At 41.8% G+C, this 22,986-nt stretch overlaps 1 protein-coding gene across 40 annotated transcripts in view; it reads right to left on the bottom strand.

The window, feature by feature from the left end:
- The window catches only part of RBFOX1 (RNA binding fox-1 homolog 1), a 754,257-nt gene that overhangs the window by 136,503 nt on the left and 594,768 nt on the right, over nucleotides 1–22,986 (bottom strand). For 37 of the 40 annotated variants that reach the window (XM_017533966.2, XM_037740311.1, XM_037740353.1 and 34 more), the window contains 2 exons: nucleotides 11,630–11,773; nucleotides 4,282–4,335 (listed from right to left, as the gene is read on the bottom strand). In XM_017533966.2, the coding sequence (XP_017389455.2) occupies nucleotides 4,282–4,335; nucleotides 11,630–11,773 (198 nt within the window). The remainder of the gene's footprint in view (nucleotides 1–4,281; nucleotides 4,336–11,629; nucleotides 11,774–22,986) is intronic. The other 3 variants (XM_017533870.2, XM_017533887.2, XM_037740365.1) reach the window with 1 other exon arrangement.

A 22,986-nucleotide genomic window follows, 5' to 3' on the forward strand; every position in this document is an offset into this window, starting at 1 on the left:
GTGATTACAGCTGTGAGCCACTATGCCCAGCCTACCATTTTATATCTTAAATAAAGGCTTAATTAAAGCACCGTGGCTGGATGAATATACTGATTTTTCATCTTACATGAAAAATCCAGTCCTCTAGTTTCTTGTGCAGAGAACTCATATTTAGAATAGGGAAGCTGTTGATGAGCGGGTGAAGATTCCTTTTCCAGTGGGACTCTAAGCCTCTCATCTCTCTTTTCTTCCAGTGACCTTTGCACATGCAACTCCTTCTGTCTGCAAGACATGCCTATTTCCCCTTCCTGGGAAATTCTTACTCATCTCTCTCTCTTAGCTTAAATGTTCCTTCTTCCCAGAAGACTTCTGACCTTCTCATGGTATCAGTCCCTGTCTGGACTCTTAGCAGCCTCTCACATCACTGAAGAACAGCATAGGGTACTGCAATCACCCATCATCCTAGTCCATCTCCCCTGCTACTCAGGAAAGCCCAGGAGGACACGAAGTACTTCTCTCTTACGGTTAGCCCTCATGAAAAGCAACAAATATTTAAATCTACTGAATCCAAGGTTTAACTGTGGATTTCATTTCTCCTTTTCTTTTCTAGATGGAGTCTTGCTCTGTCACCAGGCTGGAGTGCAATGGCACAATCTTGGCTCACTGTAATATCCACCTTCTGGGTTCAAGCAATTCTACTGCCTCAGCCTCTTGAGTAGCTGGGACTACAGAGGCGTGCCACCATGCCCTGCTAATTTTTTGTATTTTAGTAGAGATGGGGTTATACCAGGTTTGCAAGGATGGTCTCAATCTCCTGAACTTGTGACCTGCCTGCCTCGGCCTCCCAAGTGGTGGGATTACAGGTATGAGCCACCACGCCTAGCCAGATTTCTTAAGTATATACTTAGGGAGTAGCTATATCTGTCTATGGCCCCCAAATAAACTTTATCAGAGGTAAACGAGATGGTTGGGTACACCTCCTAAAAAGCAAAAATATAGGATCATTCGCCCTTAAATGCTTACTAACTCTTTCTATCTGACATATCTCTTTAAAATGTAGTGTGTCTGCCTTGCTATTCATACATTAAATACTTATGTGATACATTTCCAAAATAATATCGATACTGCCTGTGCATGTATAGTTTTGGTTGGTTGTTGAGAGAAGGTCTCACTCTATCACCCAAGCTGGAGTGCAGTGGTAGGATCATAGCTCACTAAAGCCTTGACTTCCTGGGATCAAGCAATCCTCCTGCCTCAGCCTCCCAAATAGCTGGGACTGCAGGTGTGTATTACCATGCCCAGCTAATTTTTAATTACTATTTTATGAAGATGGGGGTCTCACTATGTTGTCCAGGGTGGTCTTGAACTCCTGGCTTCTTGAACTCCTACCTCAGCTTCCAAAAGTGCTGGAATGTCAGGTGTGAGATACCACATCCAGCCCTCAAGTACGTGTAAGGTATATATGTCTGCATACACACTCACACATACACACGTAACACACACAGCCTTCATCACTCAGCGTAGAGTGGCCTGCCTGAAGGACTGCTATCGAGAATGAAAGGCAAGAAGGTGAGTACCTGGCTCTTCAGGACCCACTAATTTCCTGGCTGGCTGTCCAGCACCAAATGATGAAAATGAGGTCATAGAAATGGTTCAGGTTTCTAAACCATTAAAATGAAAATGTTCCCCTAAATAAGGCCCTTTCCCATAAAGGATAATGTCAAGAATGAAAAATATCCCTGTGTGAGCTGCTGCTCCCATTTAGCGGTTCCCAACTGGACTGTCTCAGTGACATTCTGGCAGAACCTAAACAGTCAGCTCCAACACCTGCAAGACAAGCTCTTTGAGAGCGAGCCTACCCACCGAGTGAGGCTATTTTGGATGTCTCCTAAACCAAAAGAATAAAGATCAAAAAAAGGCAGCTTCACAAAGTCAGGCTCTGGATGCAGCAAATTTAAATGGTCTTTTTCCTGGAGCCCCCAGAGACAGGCTGATCATGGGAATGACGGAAGATGTCTTAAAAATAGCATCGCCATTGTACTTTCAAAATAGCGAATGATATTCTTCTAATGTCCCAAAACAGCTCTCTGAAGGAATTAAATAGCTTTCTTCAACTGGCTAAAGTTACAAAACAAAATATAAATTAAACATAGATTTACAAAAAAAAAAACAAAACCCACATCTTTGAAGGCAGTGCTGTTCTAGACAGACTTAGAACAAAGTTGGTCAACATTCAGGTCATCTACAATTTTGCCAACAATACAGAAGGCCCGAGTGAACAGGATTAGACTGGGCACATTTTTTTTTCTCTAAATGCACTATGCTTTGCAGGTATAGAAATAGTCCCTGTAATAAGTTTCATACAAGAAGCCAGAAAAGAGATAAGTTGGAGAATGATCGTAAAATATCTGAAGCTATGGAAAAATGACAAGGTCCCTGAATGAGCAGAATCACAATGTAATGGATTCTTTTTTGCTTTTGTTTTCACTCATCTGACAGATGACAATATCACTTTGGCCATGGAGGAGAGAATACTGGGATTTTCTGTCCTTGATGTGATCAACATCGTCCTAGTTAATTAGTACTACATCTACTTAGGAGGGAGGAAGCCTGTCCAAGGAATAAAAAAAAAATCAAAGGTTTGCTTCATGGGGGAAAGTGGCTATATAAACCCCAAAGAGCTGGCACTGTGGCCTGCAACACTCCAAATAAAACCAGTACTGCTTAGTGACTGTCCATGGTGCTGACTTGCCCCAAATTGCCTGTCTAAGTCAAGGGGCTGAAACCAGGATCTCTCAACATTTGCATTCACAGTCGTCTGAGGAGAACGGAACTCAAAATTCCTGACAGCCTTGCGACTGGCAGCCAGGAGACCCGACAGAGCTAACCAGGTCACTTTCTGGTTACCAAGGTCCATATCTCTGTTCTTCTCCATCATCTCTCCCTGCTACCCTGCTGTGTCTGCTGATAAGCCTCCTGTGTTGTTTTCCTCAGTGGGGATTTTCATGGGGTTCCTGAGTGTTGTGTACATGTAGGTAGAAAGAAGACACCTGAACAGCAGCAACAACAAAAGCCAAACACTAATAAGCAGCAGGGCGTGTTACATTCATGGGGGAGGTTTGGCATTGGTCTAAAAGGAAAGACACAGCATTGATTGTTTTAAGGACAGGCCTGGAAGTCTGGTTACAACACAGATTGCTGAGCCCCAGCTTGACAGTTTCAAATTCAACAGGTCAGGGCCGGAGCCTGAAAACTTGCATTTCTAATCAGTTCCTAGGTGGTGCTCATGTTCCTGGTCTGGGACCACCCTTGGTTAATCACTGACACAGAGGAGGCTTTAGTAGTTTGTGTTTCTTTCTTTTCCCAGCATATTTCTTTCTTTTGTTTGTTTGTTTTCAAGAAAGGATCTTGCTGTGTCGCCCAGACTGGGGTATACTGGTGCAATCTTGGCTTACTGCAATCAACACTTCTGGGTTCAAGCGATTCTGCTGCCTCAGCCTCCCAAGTAGCTAGAATTACAGGCGCATGCCACCATACCCTGCTAAGTTTTGTATTTTTAGTAGAGATGAGGTTTTACCATGTTGGCCAGGCTGGTCTAAAACCCCTGACCTCAAGTGATCCACCCACCTTAGCCTCTCAAACTGCTGGAATTACAGGTTTGAGCCACTGCATCTGCCCCATATTTCTGTTTTGAAAAAGAACCTCCCCTGAACCTCAGCCTTTCCATAGAGCCCCTGACTTTTATTAGCACTAGGGAATCTATTGAAAAATTGGTTTCCTTGAAAAAACAAACTCACAGCAATGGCAAATTGCGAAATGTGGATTGGCAAACATACTAATGAATAAAATCATATTCAAAAGGTTGGTGTATATGAGATTTTTCTCCCCTAAAACCCAGGAAAATAACTGCACTTTATTAATACAGAATAATCACATATTTACCTGCTCATGAGACTATCAACTCACTTTTTAATATAAAGAACATAATTATCACTGAAAAACAAAAATGTAGCAACATCATTATTTTTTTAAGCATGGATAATTTTCCTCTGGAAACTTGATAAATATATATATATATATGTATATCAAAAAAACAGCAATTTAAAATTATCCCCTTATATATTTTAAACTGAACCCGATGTCTTTACCACCATTTTGAAAGTGGAAGGTGCTCTCTAAAGGATTTCCCACTGAAGCGTATTTTCACCATGAGCTGATTAAGACAGTGCAGTTGTTTCCCCTTATTCATAACAAACATTTAAAAACAAACTAAACAATTCTAAAGTGAATTAAGTTGCTTACCTTTGAGCCTCGCTCATTAAAAATAATTTCAACATCTAAGATTTTACCAAATTGCTGCAAAGAAACAGAAATATCTTATAAGCAAGAAGAGAAATGCAGTAGTTACTATGTACACTGGTAACTGTTTCCCATGTCAATTTTTTCCCCTCTTTGAATATCAAGGATACACATTTTATGGTTTATGGTTAAGTAATGTGCTCGAAACGAGAGCAAAATACAACCACACATAGTATCTCCTTATGAAAGGCACCAGCAGGGATTTCATAGAAAATATTTATCAAGAGGTTAATTCTCTTTTTCTTTTTTTCTGTGTGTATGACTGCTTTCCCAGGCACTGATGCAGCAAACATGAAAAGTGGCTAGTATGTATATACAATGAGCCTTCTGGTCTAGCCACTAAACACTAGGAGAAACACCCTTGATGAAGTGTGATTTTGATCATCAGTGTCCCACAGGAATTTTAAGTGACTGGCTTCTAGCTCACAAAAAAATATAGGAACAGCTCAAACATATGAGAGAGGAAGTACAAACACAATAGCAAACTCCACTATCCAGGTACCCATCATAATCACAGTATTAGCAGTTGTGATCAGTGCTTGGGCTGAAATTCTCACAAGATAATTCTCCATATTGTTAAACAAACAGATTTTAGACAACTAGCATGAATAGGCTCTATCAAAAGTCCAGAAACAAAGACTCTGATTATAAATAAATTATAGACAAATAAAATGCAGACAGCCAGTTACATTTAAATTTCAGATTTTTCAGGATATGTCACACACAATATTTGGGACATACATATGCTTAATAAAATAGTTGTTTATCTGAACGTCAAATTCAATGATTGTGTCTTACATATTTTTAAATTTGTGAAATCTGGGAGTCCAAGGTTGAAATGCACATCAAGCAGTTGTTGATTTGCATTTCAAAATGGGGAGCATGGGCCCTGAAACTAGGGGTCTCGGATCATCTGCAATCCTTTCCTCCAACCTTGGAATATTTTCCGTTTTCTGAGATCATGTGAAGGAGTGTGGGCACTTCTTGAGTGTAATAGCCTACCCTGCATACAAGCAGGTGAGAGAAGGTGATTTAAAATCATGTACCGTGGCCCAAGGAAAAATAAAATGGGAATTCTACCTCCATGCAGAATGAGAGCAAATGCCCTTCAAGTGATTAAACAGGGCAACATAAATATTTCCATTCTCTTTTGTTTTGAGCTTTCCTAGCATTCCATTTACTTTTGCATTCCGTATTTTAATTGCATCCTTTATGACCCTTGGAGGTTCCGTATTCCTTCTCTCCCCTGAGTGGAGAGCAATAAGCGTGCTTCTGTGTAGCAGAGGAACAGAGTGTGACTGGGGTGAGGGGCAGGATGAACAAGAAATCAACAATAAGACCACAAGAAAAGCAGGGGAGGCTTGCCTGACCAATGTGTTTCTGTCACAGAGTATCCAGAGATGCAGAGACTGAAAGTCAAGAGGGTCCCACTCATATTCAAGAAACAACTTATTTAGAACATACAGATGCTATCCTCTGCAATGTACAAAGAAAGCTACACTCCCCAGAATAGCAAGAAAAAAAAATGTGTATTTCACTTGAATACAGACAGCTCAATCTTGAAATAAAAATAGTTCTGATTATGGGAAAAAGTAACCAAAAGTGTGTCACTCTGTGCCATAGAAATGTTCCCGTTCCTCAGGATCCACACACTGTCCAGCCACGGGAATCACAGACGTGCATTTTTCTGGTTGTGAAATAAAGAATGACTAGTACTTCTGCTCAAAGAAGCATACGAATAGGAAGAAACAAAGGAGAAAATACTCCGAAGAGAACATGGAAAGGGGTGACATTGCTGGCACGCACCATGGAAACACCAGAAAACATGCAGCGAACTCATCCTGCAATCTGTGGACTTGGATCTTTTGGTCAAGAGAATATTCCTTTACAGAGCATTTTCAGTGCCCTAGTTTTAGGCTGAGGAAAAAAAAAATCACTGAAAATAGAAGAAAACTTTCAGATTGGGGAAATGACGGATTTGCCGTTCAAACGTGAATTGAATTTCATAGTAAAGAAACCTCCAGTTTTGTGAACTCCCCAAGCAGTAATTTTGATACAATCACCCTAGAATATTCAGTCTACACAGACACCATCATATTTATTTCAGGCATAAGAGCCTAGAAGCACATATATTTGCAGAAAGAGAAGCTTGAAGAGGACTTCTTCCAAAACCACGATGCAACTGTCGTCTATGGGACCTTCTCTAGGCAGTCAACCCAAAAACATTTCTTTCAAAATAGGATCTGACGGAGACAGAACCAATCAAACAGCAATCTTAACATGTGTCTTTCCCTGAATGAAACAATGACATCAGATGCCCTGAAACAGTATCCAAGTTTGCTTCTGTGGCCCTTGCTGTTAGGCTGATGGTTCGCAAAGCCGGTGAAACAAGTCTGAAGAAGAATGCTGATGTAAGCTCCATTTCCAAGACAGGTTTGTACTATATTTATAGTATCAACAGTTTAATTGGGAAGTTTGCTACTAATGATGTAAACACAGCTGGTACATTTTCAATTTAAATAGACACGACTCATTCGCAGACATAACTAGCATTTGTTTGCTCAACAGCAATGTTCAGCTGCATTCAACAACACCTCAAATCCACACAAAGGTGTCTCAATAGCTGTTATCCAGAACAGGATCCAGAAACTTACAGGCACACACTTGGGCAAATATGTGCCAAGCATTTTTAGGCATTCTCAGATCAAACAATATTTCTCTGAAAAACTGTGGAAGATGCTGAACGGATACAGCATAAAACATGAAAGTAAAGGTTAGTTCCAAGAGTGTGCATAGAGGCCACGGAAAGGCATCATCCCAGTTTTTCTTAGTGTCAGCTTCATGTTCAGAGTACAGAAGTAGAGGGAACCATGCCGTGTCTCCCCATAATGGCTTCACGCCTCATAACATTCTGGTAGATATAACTTTGCATTAACATTGTAAGTACAGACAAGCCCGTCTCATTACTAAAAAAAAAGGGATTTTGAAATTTTCCTTTGCATGTGCTAAAAGTCATGTGATCTGTTTTTCTGTGATAATAAAGAGAGGCTTCAGGGGACCACTTTCCTGGGGCCCTATTTAGTTTTCTTGTGTGTCTGGACATTATTGTTTAAACAATAGAAAGAGAGTCTCCCTATGTTACCCAGGCTGGTCTCAAATTCTCGAAGTAAAGCAATCCTCCCACCTTGGCCTCCCGAAGTGCTGAGATTACAGATATGAGCTACCATCGTGCCCATCCAAGAGGGGTCTGTATTTTGATCCCTAGAGTAAGGCTGTGAAATCAAGAAAGTTGTTGTGTAAATTCGAGAACTCTACTCATTAAGCAACTGTTTCTGACAATCCAGTGATGGCATCCAGAAGATCCACCCATCTGTTGTAGCAGAGGTCTGGATATATCACAGTCCACTTCTCTCACTTAAAACCCAGAATGTTTAAATTTTAAATGTTAAGTTAAACATTCTTAATATTGCAATTAATTTGGTAGAAATCCTTATGTTCCTCTCTTGGGATCATCAAATATTGATTTGTAAAGAAAATGCGTGCTCATGTATGACACCTAAGGTGAAGACACAGCTCAAGGAAAAAGTAGCAGGATGTAAAACTACTATTCCTTCCAGTGAAACATCTAGTGCCAATGTCACTGCATATAACAGATCCATTCACTTGAACTTCAGCTGGTATTTTTAAAAGACTGTGACTTCTGCTTTGTATATTGTAGCCATAAAACATCTTGCCCAAGGAGTGTTCCAACTCAAAAGAAGAAAAAAAAGACATATAAGACGAGCTAGAGAATTTAATGCCAAACATGGGGACAAATGCTTCCAAAGAGTAGAAAGTAAAGAATAGGAAGCATGAAGGGGAAAAGGTAATCAAGATTCCAATCTTTATGAAGAAGTGCTGAAGATACAAACTGAAATAGGAGTCACCTGCAGTAACCATCAGGCATGCAATGGCTGTAGATGGCGTGGTGGAATTATTAATGGTTACAGACATTGTGACCATCACTGCCAAGTTTTCAACAGTTTGAAAAAGGAGGTTGCTTTTGTGTCTTGTGTTGCTTTTGACTTTGAAATCCTATGCCTGGATTTAACAAGAGACGGAGCAGGGGAAACGCACAAAGATCTTCGTGACTGTCTCTAATTGTCCTCACTGTAACCTCTGCCAAAGTGTGAAGACGAAGACAGGATAGAACACCAAAAGGACAGAAGATGTCTCATGTCTAGATGATGTGAGAAGCACCTAGTTGGAGTGAAACTGTAACTTCTTGCAGTAACTATGACCTGAAAGAGGAAACCCTCCTAAATACCCTATACTGCACTGCAGGGAGCCATTGAGAGTGTTTACAGATGCTTCATAATGTGATTCCTGCTGCTAAATGTATCAAGAATGGCTCTGTGACCACTGATATTTGGCAGGAAAGAACAGATTTTTAGTGTATAAAATTCTATTTCTTTAGTATGGTAGTTGTAAACTAAGGAGGTTTGAGAGTCATTACAAGGGAGTCCATGAATGCACACATTCCTGGTAATTTTATAGACAAAATTTTTGATAAAAAAATCTTGCATGCATTTAAAAATGGACAGAGATGCTGTTTGTGATGAACAAAGTTTAGTGCTGCTGAATGCATGGCACATTGTCTTAATTGATGGGTATTAAGTGTATTTATCATCTTGTCAAATTGACATCTTGTCAATTTTTTGAAAATCTTGACTTTATGTGGTGGTGCACGCCTGTAGTCCCAGCTTGTCAGGAAGCTGAGGCACAAGAATTGCTTAAACACAGGAGGCGAAGATTGCAATGAGCTGAGATCATGCCCCTTCACTCCAGTCTGGGCAACAAAGTAAGACTCTGTCACAAAACAAAACAAAACAAAAGTGGAGTCGGGGGGTGGATGGGTGCAGTGGCTCAACATCTCATGCTGTAATCCCAACACATTGGTAGGTCAAGGCGGGAGGGGTGCTTGAGATCAGGAATTTGTGACCAGCGTAAACAACATAGTGAGACACCATCTCTATTTTAAAAAATACTTAAAAATTAGCCCAGCATCATGGTTGTGCCTGTAGTCCCAGCTACTTGGGAGGCTGAGTTGAGAGGATCACTTGAGCTCAAGTGTGTAAGTTTTCAGTGAGCCATGATCACACCACTGCACTTGAGCCTGGGTAACAGTGAGACCTTGTCTTTTTAAAAAGTGCTCAGAATGTGGTAGGTTTGGATCAAGTTTTTATGACAGTCAGTATAACTTTTTGGCAAGATCTCACTCCTTCTTGTCTATCCTACCCCTATAAGACTGGAGAGAGTTAGGATCCCTTCTCAAAATACTCTGTGAGTGTTCTGAATACCTCTGTGATGTAGCATTGTAGCCTGCCATAACTTTCAAGATAACCAAGATGACCAGGGGGAAAAGTACCCTTAGGGGTGGAACTTGGGGTGAGCCACCACGAGTGACACCATGAAAGAGTGTCAGGACGGTCATTAAGGGGACCGAATTCAAAGCCAACATCACAGTGACACCTGATGAGAAAAAAAAACAAACTGCATAGCAGGACATCTTGCTAACCTGACATGGCAAAGAGAATATAGCTCCGCTTACTGCCCATCATTCAAACTTGGTCTTACTGCCTCGCACACACTTAACCTCGACTCTCACTTTGAATGCTCTGCACTTTTCAAAGTCATCTTTGACCTGAAAGTGCCCGAGGGTATCTCTGTTCTGCAGGAGTTGGAGGGCTCAACTCAAGGTTATTACCAAATGAGAGAGATAAAAGTGCAAGAGCTGACCTTTTCCTCTGAAATGTCAGCATTCAAGGCTCGGTATCTTAAATATTAGGATGCTTGTTCTGCTTCTGTGTCAGATGCATACTTGATAAGCATCATGTGTGTATAAGAAGTAAAAGGTGCAAGCTAATCCCCAACTTGCAGTGCCTTGGAGTAGTGAACCTGAGCCTCCCATTTTAAATGGAGAATGACACCAGTCTGGCTCAGAATGAGGCATTCAAGTTGGGCATTTTCTTGTTCCTGTTTTAGTATTTACATCCATTTATAAACTTAGAGGAAGAGTTTCTCTGAAGCCCACCTTTGGGCTGCTCTAAGTCAAATGTTAAGGATGTGGTTCTTTTCACTGAATCCACAGGCACCTGCTATCGCTGCTGGGATGTCATGGACAAATCGGCTACATTTGCAAACATGAATGATAATCAAGCCCTGCCATAGCTTTGTCCATTGGTGGAACGGAGCTAAAAGAAATGGCAAACTTATGGCTTCCCAAAGTGGACAGTGAAGATATCGTCCAGAAAAAAAACAATTAGGGACAAGACGACCTATAAAAAACCAATGCTATTACAGCTAGTGCTCGACTTGCTACCACGATTGGTTCCGACAGACCGGTCGTAACACGATTTGGTCGTAAGTTGAGTAGGCTATATGCATGCAGAGATGGTAGTGCTGCCGGAAGCTGGTCCGCACCATCGTACGCCCAGCTGGGCAACGTCTGCACTGCCAGACGCGGAGCAGTCGTGGCTAGCGATTGTGGTCGTAAAGTCGAATGGTTGTAAGTTGCATAGGTCGTAAGTCGATCAATACTTGTACTTTCTCCTGGGTTAGTAGTAACTTCTGGCCTGCTCTGTGTTTCACCATGGTGCCTGGGCAAGGTGACCCTTCGTGGTATGTGGCATATAGCACCACAGTAAGTACCTCTCAATCCTTGTCACTGACTTCAGGAGAATGTAGACTGCAGGAATCAATATGGACTTAGAAACTGCTAGCTCATTTGGTGTTGTTGGTGGTGGTTTGTTTTGTTTGCTAAACTCAGCTTTATGCAGAATTGTTCTCTGCCACTGCATCTGAAAGCTAAATGCACAGTGCCTGGGAAAGACTAGGAAATGCAGCAGTACACCATGAGTCGCCCTCTGGATAATTTGACAACTGCAACAAAGAGGACTTGCTGTGTATTTTAGCTACAGTATAATATCCTGGGCCATTGAATTTGGGACTACCAGTGGGCTTTTTTCAACAGTGGGTCATCTAGGAGTTTCTTTTCCATTTGGGCCTTCGAATTACTCATTAGAAGAAAACCACTTGGCAAAGGAGATACATGGTAAGCATTATGTATAGAAATACATGCTAAAACCATAAAGAGATTCTAGCCACAAAAAACTCGCAGACTAGGCCCTAAGAGGTTTCTCCCTATGTAAACATCTAACCTTAGTATTGTAAATACTGCAAACTTACATGAGACAGGGAGGTCTCTGGAACCTCCAGAGCGAGCAGTGCTGAGAAGAGAGGTGGTACTTACACCAAACATTTGTCTGAGGTCCGGATCCCGGAACCTGAAGGGGATGTTGGACACATGCAGCCGCTTGGGCTGAGACTTGTTTTCCGTGTTTTCAGAAGGTTGTGTCTGGGGCTGGCCATCCGTCGGTGCTGCGTCATCTGTCTGCTAAAAGAACAAGGAGAGACATCGAAGAGGCTCTGAGTGGACCACAATACTATGTTCCAATGCACTTTAGCTTCCCTAAAGCCAGAACCAAGGAATCGGAGAGAGGAAGGAACTGCTGAGTCACGCATGCATTCATTCATTCATTCAACAAGTGTTTTCTGAGCATCCACTGAGTGCTAATCATAAATCTGGGATTGGGCAGTGGGCAAAACAGACAAAAATCACTTCCCTCAGGGAGCATCATTCTCATGGGGGCAACACAGACAATAAATCCACTGATTATAATAGAGACTTGGAAGACAGAGAAAAGCATTAAAGACTAGAAAAAGCAAAGGGAGGCGACTGGGAATTGCTGGGTTGGGAGGTGGGGAGTGGGAACCTCATCAAGAAGACGGTAATAATTATTAAAGGTAGAAGAATGTGTATTTCTTAACTGGCGCTCTTCCGAATCTTAAGATATGCCTACATAATTGTTCGGGCAGTTGTGCAGATAAAATATCATTAAACATAAACAATTTGAAAAGACTAGTTGACATTCTGGAGTTCAAATAACCAGCTGACTGACTTAGACTTTTAAGGTTCTAATTGCACAAACTTGCGCTGTCCACTATAGTTGACCACATGTGACAATTTACATTTAGTGAGTTAAATATTTAATGTTGTTGGCATTAGCTGCATTTCAAGTTTGCTCAGGAGCCACGTGTAGTGAGTGCTTCCGTATTGAATAATGCAAATATCAAACTTTTCCATCTCTGCAGAAAGGTCTGTTGTGCTCTTTGCCTAGACCCTGTAACATTACTAGCCTAACTCACTGATTCATCACCCCTCTCCTCCAAATAAGGCTGTATAACACTGCGTTACATTGACACCCGTGTATAGGCAGGAACTCGGGGAAAAGTCATAGTAACATTTGGTATCATAGCCACTGTCATACAGTTCTAGAGTTCTAACGTTTCATTGAACGTTTGACACTTTCTCTGCAATTAGCATGTGTCACCTCTGGGTGGCAGTAAACGCCATCCACATCAGATACCCACTTTGAAACTATGATAGAAAGCTTATGCGGAAGCCTATCAAATTGGAATGAGGGATCATCCTGACCTATTTATCAGCAATCTAGAAATACATAATTGGGACAAAACTATCAATGCAGGCAGCCAGGTGTAAAATACTAACGACTTAGAGAAGGAGACACTCTTCCAAAGTGAAATACAAAACAAGCACCCAGATAACATGGGCATAATTCGCAAGCTTCTCACCAACCCTGGTGTTTATTGGAAGGTTTCATTTGCATTATCCTTCCTGACACAGCCTGAATTGCATTTTGAAATAAAGACATCCCGTTGGCTGCTGACCATTCTTCTAGGCTGATGTGGTATCAAAAGCCCTACCAGATGATTCCTTCAACTTTGAAGTGCAAAGTCATCATGACAATATTTAGTCATTTTGTCTATACTGTTGCATTAAATAGGAAGCAGTACCACCATACATTTTTGTTAACTGGAAAATAAAAAATAATGAGTTCACACCTTCCAAGGCTTTGTGATTAAATAAATAATGTGTACTAACTTGGCCAAGTTCCTGGCATGTATTCATTAAATGGAAAGTAATGAATTATTTAGACTGATGGTAATTTTTTTTAATACCAAAAAGAGGGATAAAGTTTTTTTGGGAAACCCGCAGAAAAGGCTGTCATCTGCTTATTTTTAAAGTGTTTACACATGTTTACAGAGCAACTGCTTTGTGTTGGGCACAGAAATCAGCCCTCCAGGTCACATGCAATTCCTACTTTAGTGAATGACAGTGATAGAGAAAGATGCTCATAGACTCATTTTGTTGTTGTTTTCTTAGAGTTGGCTCTTCCTCTGTCACTCAGGCTGGAGTGCTATGCCACAGTCATGGCTCACTGCAGTCTTGAACTCCTGGGCTCAAGGGATCCTCCCACATCAACCTTCCAAGTATCTACAACTACAGGCATGCACCACCATATCCAGCTAATTTTCATTTGCAGAGACAGGGTCTCACTATGTTGCCCAGGCGGGTCTTGAACTCCTGGCCTCAAAGGATTTTCCTGCCTTGGCCTCCCAAAGCAGCGTGACTGCAGGCATAAGCCACCATCCCCAGCAGATACAGACGGCTAAATGTTGGGATAAGAGGCAATCACAAAGGGCTGAATAACCTTAAATCAGGGTCATACCACACTGTGGAAGGTTCAGCAAAGCTTGCCAATTCTGGAGGTAAAATTTTAGGTGGGAGATGTCTAAGAGAAGAGGAGGAAAGGACTGAGGCTATCCCAAGAGAGGGCAGAGATATGCAGAGATGGGAAATGATGTCTTGGATGCAGCAGAGTACGTGCGGACTTCAGCACCACTGGTTAGAGGAGGCATGGACAAAGGAAAGGCAGGAGGGCAGATTTCAGAGGTAGTCAGGGGGTTAGATAAACGACCCTGTGTACAAAGCAAGAGTTTCAGCTTCATCCTAAAAGCAATGAGGCGCCACCGAAGGATCACAGCAGGAGTCTGGTATGACCAGCTTGTGACACAAATGATACATGTCTGTTTAATGGTTGGCTGACTCACTGACCAAATGAATTACTAGTGCATGAATAAACGAATGAAGAAGTGGACAATCAATGTTGCCACCTTCGTGTGATCGTTGAAGAGCAACACTGTAACAGTGAAACCCAAACAGAGCAGAATCTGGTTTTCTCCAGTGGGAATATGAGGTTTGGTGCCATGTCCATGACACAGGAGCTTGAATCACTCAACTGTCACTTTTCAGAGGGTAAGGAGTTTTAGTACTCTGCATCAGACTTGGAGTTTGCAGATGCTGCAGCTGAAACCCCAAGCTTCTAGTACATTTTTTTCCATCCTGTTAGACATTCCTGTTTAAATGCAAAAATGAAATGAGCTCCTCCTTATCCTGAGAAGAAACTCTAGATTTGGATTTGTGTACAACTGCTGGATGTTTCAGTTTAATAAACCTAATTAGGAATTACAGAGATTATGATTAAACATATTAAATGATTAATAGCATTATGCCGCTCACGTGAAAATTAAAATTAATCATCTCTAGTCAAACAGGACTTTGGAGAAATCTTTGTGTTGTTCCCTTTGATAAAAACATACAATGCTCAATTAATCATTTTCCAGTGTATGCTTATATATAAATGCCTATAAATTGTTATGGAGAAATACCTGTGTGTTAAAAAGAATTCTTAAAGCATGTAAAATAAAGTAAGCCAAAAGTGTTTCAGATCACTGTGGCCATATGGAAAGGGAAGAGGAGGAGTGTTAGGAAAGAGAAGTTGAATGAGGAAGAAAACAGAAAAAGGAAACCTCTTTAAGCCTGCATGCCTTTCATATATTGACATGTAGCACAAAGAACCAAGGTTTTGGAATCACGCAGACGATCTCTGTTATTTGCTGATCTTACGCATGTCACTTTTCCTCCCTAAGCCTCAGTTTACTCTTCCAACAAAGGCCATTAATAGGGTAATGGGGTCAGGTGCAGTGGCTCATGCCTGTAATCCCAGCACTTTGGGGCCTAAGGTGTGAAGATGGTTTGAGACCAGCATTCAACATAGTGAGACCTATCTCCACTAAATAATTTTTTTAAAAATGAGCTGAGCATGGCCATGTGCCTGTCATCCTAGCGACTTGCATCCCAGCTATTGCACCTGGCCATAAGAGTTATGTTTTGCTCTGAAGTGATACCCACCTGAATGGACATGACCAAATTTGGGAGATCGGAAGGTGGGATATAGCAACACATTCTCCATTTGGAGAATGGAGGAAATTGAGGGCAGTCAGTAAAGCAAGGGTGTTAGAGGTGGAAGGGAAAGTGACCAGGGACATCCCCTTCTCAGAGGCTTCCAACTGGATCCTCATTGGATCTCTGGGTCTATAAGCTTCAGTGTTCTCTTCCCTCACCTGCTGCCTGTTTTCCATTCTTGCTCGTTGGCCTCTTGGCTTTTCCTGGCCCCATCTTTGGCCTTTGCAATCATTCTGTCTTTCCCTAGGACACCATTTGCCCTCATGCCAGTATGATCTCTGCCCAGGTGCCAGTCAATGGAGAAACCATCACTGGCCCCATGATCTACAACTCTGCACCAGCATTTTCTCTCCCCTTGACCACTGATTTCTTCACAGCACACATCTCTTCTTGCCTTTTTATTATTTTATTCTGTGATTTCGTATATTGCCTATCTTTTCCACCAGGATGTAACTCCAGGAGAGCAGAGACTGTGGCTTTTCTGTTCACTGGAACACTACCACTACTGCAGGGTTCCTCAATGTCAGCTCCATTGACACCTGGGGCTGGTTCATTTGGATGGGAGAATCATCCTATGCACTGTAGAATGTACAAAGGCATCACTGGCCTCCACCTGCTAGAGGCTAGTCATCTACCCCTGAGTTGGAATCAAAAAATATTTCCTGGGTTTCAAATGAATCCTGGGAGGCAAAACTGTACCACTTGAAACTGCTGAACTGGAATCCATGGTGAGTTCTCAATAAATACCTGCAGTGTAAGTGACTAAGCCTGGTTTGACCATGAGTGAGCTGCAAGACTGCTAACTTCATGTCTGTGGGTCTCGGTTTGCATATATATAAAACGATAAATGCAGGCATCTCTGTGATGCTTTAGAGTAAGATGACACCCAAACCTTTGTGAATGGTTAAGTCCTGTGCATAAAGAGAGGATGTTATAATTATGATCACTATTAACAGTATTAATAACCATCAACTTTTTTTTTTTTTTCCTGAGGCCCATGCACAACTCTGAGATGCAGCCTCCCCATCAAGCAGGAAAGGCTGCAGGACCCTACACAGACGGGAATTCCATTAACCTCAAGGGGTAGCTTTCCAGGAGGCACTTGGCAAAGCCTTCCTCATAAGCTCATTAGAACCACAGTGCTAGCTTCTGCCCAGGCCCAGTGTGAAGGTCCTATTAGGAGGCGGAATATGTGCTGCAGAATTTTTCTTAATAAACAAACTCCCCAGGTATCAGTGCAGGTTATAAATGTTAAGAAAACACCACTGGCACTTTAATCTCCTGAAGATCACTTACTTCTTCCACAAAGACCTTAATAAAGAACTACGGGGCTCCCTCTGCTATAATCATTCCTAATTCAATGAATAGCTCTGAGCAGCCCAAGACTAATCCTGGTGAAATTGGATTCTGATATCGACCAATCCAGGGATGACTGAGAGAAAATGCATAGTCGTGTAAAGATACATGCCTTTGGATTCTGTCCCCGTCCTGAAATTTCCTCTGTCTGACCCTATGCAGACACGACTGAGGCCACCTGTGTGGCAGTTTCTGGTGATGACTAGGTAACTGGATACAGAAGCACATGGAAAGAATTTTTTCCCTTAAGTTCTAGAGTATATGTGCAGGTTTGGTACCTAAGTAAATGTGTGCCATGGTGGTCTGCTGCACCTATCAACCCATCACCTAAGTATTAAGCCTCATATGCATTAGCTACTTATCCTGATGCTCTCCCTTTACCCGTTCCCCAGACAGTCCACAGTGTGTGATGTTCCCCTCCCTGTGTCCATATATTCTCACTGTTCAGGTCCCACTTATCAGTGAGAACATGCAGTGTACAGTTTTCTGTTCCTGCATTAGTTTGCTGAGGATAAGAGCTTCCAGCTCAATCCATGCCCCTGCAAAGGACATGATCGTCTTCCTTTTTAGGGCTACATAATATTTCATGGTATATATGTGCCACATTTTCTATAATCTATCATTGATGGGCATTTCAGTTGCCTCCATGTATTTGCTATTTTGAATGGTGCTGCAGTGAACATATGTGTGCATGTGTCTTTACAATAGAAAGATTTATAATCCTTTGGTTATATGCCCAGGAATGGGATTGCCAGGTAAAATCGTATTTCTGGTTCTAGGTCTTTGAGGAATCACTACACTGTTATCCACAAAGGAATATTTATGGTTAAGCAACTCTGAGTTAAAACTCTAGTTTCATCACTTACTAGTCCAGCTATGTACATCCTTCTGAGCCTCAGTTTTCTCAGCTGCAAGCTCAGATAAATGACTTCCATCACAGGGTTGTCTGTCTGTGAGTCCAGAGTACTGGTGGCAGCCCTTACTCATCCAGTATTGATTGAGAAAAGTCTGGTAGATGATACCACCATGACGTTGTCAGTAGAAATCAGAATATAGACAGGAACTAGAGATTTCAAAGTTCAGTGCGCAGGGAAGAGAGGGGACAATTAGAAATGGAATAAGAACTGTAGCAAATTCTGTTTGATGGAAATGAAAACTACATGCACTCATCACACAGCATTAGATACAGTTCAAGGATGCTGGGGAAGATCTTTAGAGAAGTCTGTCCAATAAACTGTAAGTGATATATGTCATTTTTGAATTTTTAGAAGCCATATTTTTAAAAGAAAAGTAAAATTAATTTTCAGAATGCTTAGTTTAACCCAATTTATAAAGGATATTATTTCTTATTTTTATTATTATTTATTTATTTATTTATTTTTGAGACAGTCCCACTCTGTCGCCAGGCACCAGGCTGGAGTACAGTGGTGCAATCTCGGCTCACTGCGATCGCCACCTCCTGGGTTCAAGCAATTCTCCTGCCTCAGCCTCTTGAGAACCTGGGACTACAGGCGCATGCCACCACGCCCAGCTAATTTTGGTATTTTTTAATAGAGACGGGGTTTCAGCATGTCGGTCAGCATGGTCTCGATCTCTTGACCTCGTGATCCACCCACCTAGACCCCCCAAAGTGCTGGGATTACAGGTGTGAGCCACTGCACCCAGCCCTAGGATGTTATTTCAACAGGCTATCATATAAAAGATAATTTGTATTTTTTTTAATGGTGTCTTGCATTTTACACATCTCCATATAGACACTGAATTGTCATTGGAAATACTTGATCTATATTTAGCCTTTGAAAAATTGACAGCTGAAACATCCTCCAGACAAACTAGTAATAGAATCAAGTACCAGTGCTTACATTTAAATTAAAGTTGGATAAAGTTCACTAGCCATATTGTTTTGTTTTGTTTTTTTCTGGACCCAGGTTCACTTTCATTCCCTAGGCTGGAATGATCAAGGTTCACTGCAATCCCCACTTCCTGGACTCAAGTGACCCTTCTGCCTTGGACCCAAAAGTGTTGGGATTACAAGCATAAGCCACCACACCTGGCCTCACTAGCTGTGTTTCAGGTGCTCAGCAGACACCTGTGGTTGGTGGCTCCCTGTGGTAGAAAGCATAACAGCCCCTCAAAGATGTTAATATTCTAATCCCTGGAACCTTGAATAGGATACTTGACATGATGATGAAGAATTAAGGTTGCTAATCACATGACCATAAAAAGATTATCCTGAATTATCTGTGTGAGCCCAGTGTAGTCACCAGGGTCCTGAGAAGTGAAACAGAGGCCAGTTGCATGGAAGAGAATGCCCAGTATTGAGTGAGAAAAACCCAACCCACTATTACTGGTTTTGAAGGCAGAGAAAGAGTCATGAGTTCAATGTTAGATATAGTAAACCCCAAGTTTCCCTTCAAAGAATCAGTGTGTCAGTATGTTCAGCTCTCTTTAATTTTCCATTTTAAAGTTTAACTTCTTGTGGTTTCAGTAGACAACCTTTTCCACCAGTTCTAATCAGTAGTTCACATCTGTTCTGCTGGTCCCCTTCTCCATCCTGACTCATCCCAGTCACCTGCTCTGGTCACCTCACCTGCTCTGACCTGTCCCATAACCATCCTTCCCACCAAACTACCCACCCTGCTATTCTGGCTTGTACCCCCTGCTCACTTTAAAATAGCCAGTCGGAATTAGCCTAGACTGTGTGGTCTAACATTAGCCAATAGGGGAACAACACAGCAGTAGGGGCTACCTGCGTCAGGAATAAGTACCCCTTCCCCTCCCTTGTCCAGGTGTGCCCCTGCTGTTGTTCCATTGGTGAGCCACACCCTTCTATAGAAGGAAATTGCCTTGCTGAGAATTTTCATATTTGAGTGCTGCTTCTTTTGCAGCACTGAAAATTTACATATAACACCAAGAATGACAGTGGGCTTCAGAAGCTAGGAAAAGCAAGGACACAGATCAAATCACAAGCCTATAGAAATAAATACCCTGCCAGCTACAATCCTTGTAAACCTGGTGACACTCACGCTAGACTTCGGACCTCCAGAACTGTAACCTAATACACTTGTCTTGTGCAAGTTACTAAGTTTATGGTCATTTGGCAGCAAAAGAAAACTACTGCACTCTCATCAGAAAGCAGAGGGATAGAACATTTTCATCTCTGTCAAGTTCTATGGGGCGGTCCTGCTTTAGAGCCATGGTGTGCTGGGGGGAAAAAAGCACTAATGGAAAATGGGCTTAAAAGGGAGAAAAGTAGAGAAAAAGTCTTCTCTAGGACAGGGATCATAATGTCAGAGGCATGTGAACCAGAGCAACTCCATCTTGAATAGGGGCTCAGTGTTTGCCAGAGGCTGAAACCTACTAGGCTGCATTCCCAGTTACGGGATTCTAAGTCACAGGATGAGACAGGAGGTCAGCAAAACATACAGGTCATGAGTAGTTCGCTGATAAAACAGGTTGCAGTAAAGAAGCCAGTGAAATCCCACCATAACCAATATGGCAATGAAAGTGACCTCTGGTCATCCCCACTGCTCATTATACACTAATTATAATGTATTAGCACGCTAAAAGACATTACCGCCAACACCACAACAGTTTACAAATGCCACGGCAACGTCGGGAAATTACCCGATGTGGTCTAAAAGAAGGAAGAACCCTCAGTTCTGGGAATTGCCCACCCCTTTCCCAGAAAACGCATGATTAATCCACGCTTTGTTTAGCATATAATCAAGAAATAATCATAAAAATAGGCAACCAGCACCCATCAGGGCTGCTCTACCTATGGAGTACCCATTCTTTCGTTTATTTACTTCCCTAATAAAATTACTTTAACTCTATGCATTTATCTCAAATTCTTTTTGCTTGAGATTCAAGAACCCTCTCTTGGTGTTTGGATCAGGACCCCTTTCTGGTTACTAATAGTATCCTTTGGAATGAGGAATATATTATTTAGTCAACTTTGTCTAAGTTTCAAATATACCTATTTTTAAATGAAATAAATTTGGGATATTAACATCTTTCTTGGGTGGTATTGTGAAAAATAAATATCCATCTTTAATTATAGATGGGGTGGGTCTCTCAGGCAGTTGGTTCCATTAGAAGTAGGTGTCAGCTATAACTTTTGTTGCTATCAGTATTGTTATTTGGTGGTATTTCCCTTTACTCTGTAAATACATGTTTCTTAATCTATTTCTGTGTTCATGGATATACTGAGGTTTCATAAAACCATGAAAGCTGTGAACAACCTTTTGGTGGTGGCAGGGGGGATGCACATACATACACCTAAATCTTGCATACAATTTCAGGAAGTTCACAAACTTGATGGAGGATACATAAACACCCCTGGATGTGGATCACAGCTACTGAGGAAGGCTTTTGCTTTTCCCCTATGCTGAGTTAAGACAAAGGATTCTGGCTGTCACTGATGCTGAATGCTACCTCCACTGGTAGCTTATAAATAAAGAGTGAAACTGAATAAGCTGTCTGGACTAGACGATGGAAAAGAAAACTGCCGAGGTCCTGCCAGGAGCTAGGCATCTCACTAGGTGTTTTCCATCCCTTATTTCACTGAGTTGCCATAACAACTAGGAAAACTGAGGCTCAGAGAGGTTAGACAATCCATCCAAAGTCACACAGCCAGGACATGGAAGGATTGAACTTAGGATGTCTAACTCCATATCCTGAACGCTTTTCACTCCTCAAAGGCCTTTTAAGGTCAAGGTGGAGACGCTCTGAAAAGTCTAAGAACAGCCACACAGAGAAGCTGCAAAACAGAGAGAGAGAAGAGTAAAGATTCACAGAAACCTTAACTGACTATGCTCTAGTTTCTGGCTGGAACCAGAGTGGTGAGGTTGGCAAATAAGGCCCTCCCTCATCCAACCAACTAAAAAGCAAACAAAACCAGGCTGCCTCAGAGGTGTCCTCTGAGCCACTCCAATCCTGGGCTGACCTCTGTTAAGCCCTCATTGATGAGTTTACTTACTTTTCCTACTAGAATGAGCATCCTATGGATAAATCCTATATGAGATGCACTATAGCAAAAGCCCTATACCATGGTACCTAGTAGGCGCTCAGCAAGTCTTTACTGAATCATTCCAGGAAACTGATGATTTGGGCCCAGCGGCTGCTTTCTCCAACAGCATTCCGAAATTCGCCATCATGGTCTGGAGACCCTACACCCAAGACACGACGTGAATGCTGCATGATCCTTCACACAGTCAGCCTATTGAGCGTTCAGCATCTTTCCTTTCCTACAGGCTTCCTCCCCTCCATGCACAGAAGTCTTCACAGTGATAAATAAAAAGTGTACTTTGAATCGCCAGCTGCTGCTCTGTCCTCCACCAATCAACTTTTTCTCAGAGAGAAAAGCTTGTGAGTGTCTTCGAGGCATTATTTGATTAAGTTGACAATATTATGTGAGCGATGGTTGAGTACCCGCTGCGAAGTACTCTGGACCAAATTGATTTGTGTAACAAACACTTGCTCTGTCTCTTCTTGCAGCCTGAATAGCGGTCTTGATTTAGCCAGTAATGCTGGGTGCCGAGTGAATTTACAGGGTCCACGGTCCCTCTCTCTCAGTCTGCAGAGAATAGCAGGGCAGAGCATGGGCTGGCATAATTCAATACATTGTACTATAAGCTCAGAAAATAATATCACAGAGCTCTGCAATATACCTATTTGATTTGATTTGTAAACCTGATAAAAAAGCAATCGAGATAAGTTCAGGGGGAAAATATATACGTTCTAAGCAAAAATGCAACTATATTGAATGTGTACAAAGAATCCAAGGATGGTGGCAGGGGTGAGGGGGAGGAAGAAAAATCATGCATACTAAATCAACTTCATGCCCTAAATTAGACAATATTGCACATTCTCCATTTAAAACGAAGCAAGGTTGTGAAAAGGTATTTTCCATTAAAAGTAATAATAATGGTAAGCCCAGGGAATGTGAATTAAAACCCACATTTTGGGCTTTCTCACAATCCTTCTTCAAAACAGGGCTCGTGCAGATCCTCCCAGCTTCCTGCTTTTTCATTTCAGCTCTGTCGGCAAACAAATAAGTTAATCACACAGCTTTGGATATA

The sequence above is a fragment of the Cebus imitator genome, unplaced genomic scaffold (genome assembly GCF_001604975.1).
Source record: "Cebus imitator isolate Cc_AM_T3 unplaced genomic scaffold, Cebus_imitator-1.0 Scaffold4, whole genome shotgun sequence".
In the NCBI taxonomy this organism is placed as follows: Eukaryota; Metazoa; Chordata; class Mammalia; order Primates; family Cebidae; genus Cebus; species Cebus imitator.